Source organism: Otolemur garnettii, unplaced genomic scaffold, assembly GCF_000181295.1.
Source record: "Otolemur garnettii isolate 467f Iridium unplaced genomic scaffold, OtoGar3 scaffold00061, whole genome shotgun sequence".
Lineage (NCBI taxonomy): Eukaryota > Metazoa > Chordata > Mammalia > Primates > Galagidae > Otolemur > Otolemur garnettii.
In genome coordinates, this window is record NW_003852456.1 from 2,287,771 (window position 1) to 2,288,527 (window position 757).

The 757-nt window shown below is 43.9% G+C and overlaps 1 protein-coding gene across 1 annotated transcript in view; it reads right to left on the reverse strand.

Annotated features, from left to right (window-relative positions):
• The window catches only part of SNX25 (sorting nexin 25), a 90,233-nt gene that overhangs the window by 8,708 nt on the left and 80,768 nt on the right, over nt 1–757 (reverse strand). The window contains exon 15 of the mRNA XM_023514904.1: nt 397–514. Coding sequence (XP_023370672.1) covers nt 397–514 — 118 coding nt within the window. The remainder of the gene's footprint in view (nt 1–396; nt 515–757) is intronic.

Below are 757 nucleotides of genomic sequence, written 5' to 3' on the forward strand. Positions count from 1 at the left end.
GGGGAGACATTTCTGTATCCTTGCCATAACACTATCCCAGGATGCAGCCTTGCCTTGACCAATAGGCTTTTTCCTCTGCTGTGCAAAGTAATTTTTTGTACAACTTTTGGTGATAAGGTAATGAAGCTATGCCAAGTCACACCAAAAAGACATCCAAAGCATGCTGTCTGATTTCAGAGGAACACGGTACAGGGTTAAGTTAGGCCCCAAAGCTCCATGAGCACAGAGACGTTACCTGTTCTAAGGTTGTACACTCAGTATCCATCTGGTTGGCTCTTAAACCTGTATGTCTGATGAACAAAGCAGGAATACACATACATGTCCCATGCACTGCAGGAAGGCAGGAACATTAAAACAACTTAACCAGCAAGCACCGCTAACAATGAAGAGGCTTACTTCCATGAAGTTCGAAAATCTCCCCGATCAACATGAAGCACGGTTCAGCCAAGGAGTCTTTCCTTCCATCCACGTCATCACCATAATCTGACAGGTCACTGTCCTCTTCTGTCTCCTCCTGGGGATACAGCAAAGTTGTAGGAAGCAAATCACTTATCCAGGGAATTGGGTAGAGCTATTCTTTCTCCACATGCAAATTCCAAACCATTTGCCCATATTGTAAGTCTCCATAATCCCTCGGCTTCCAAGAAGGAATCTGTCCATCTCAATATGATGGGCAGAATAAGCCTAACCTCAGGGAAAAGCCTGGCACCAAAGTTTTACTCCAGTTTTAAAGTATAAGCTAATTTTGAAAAACCTC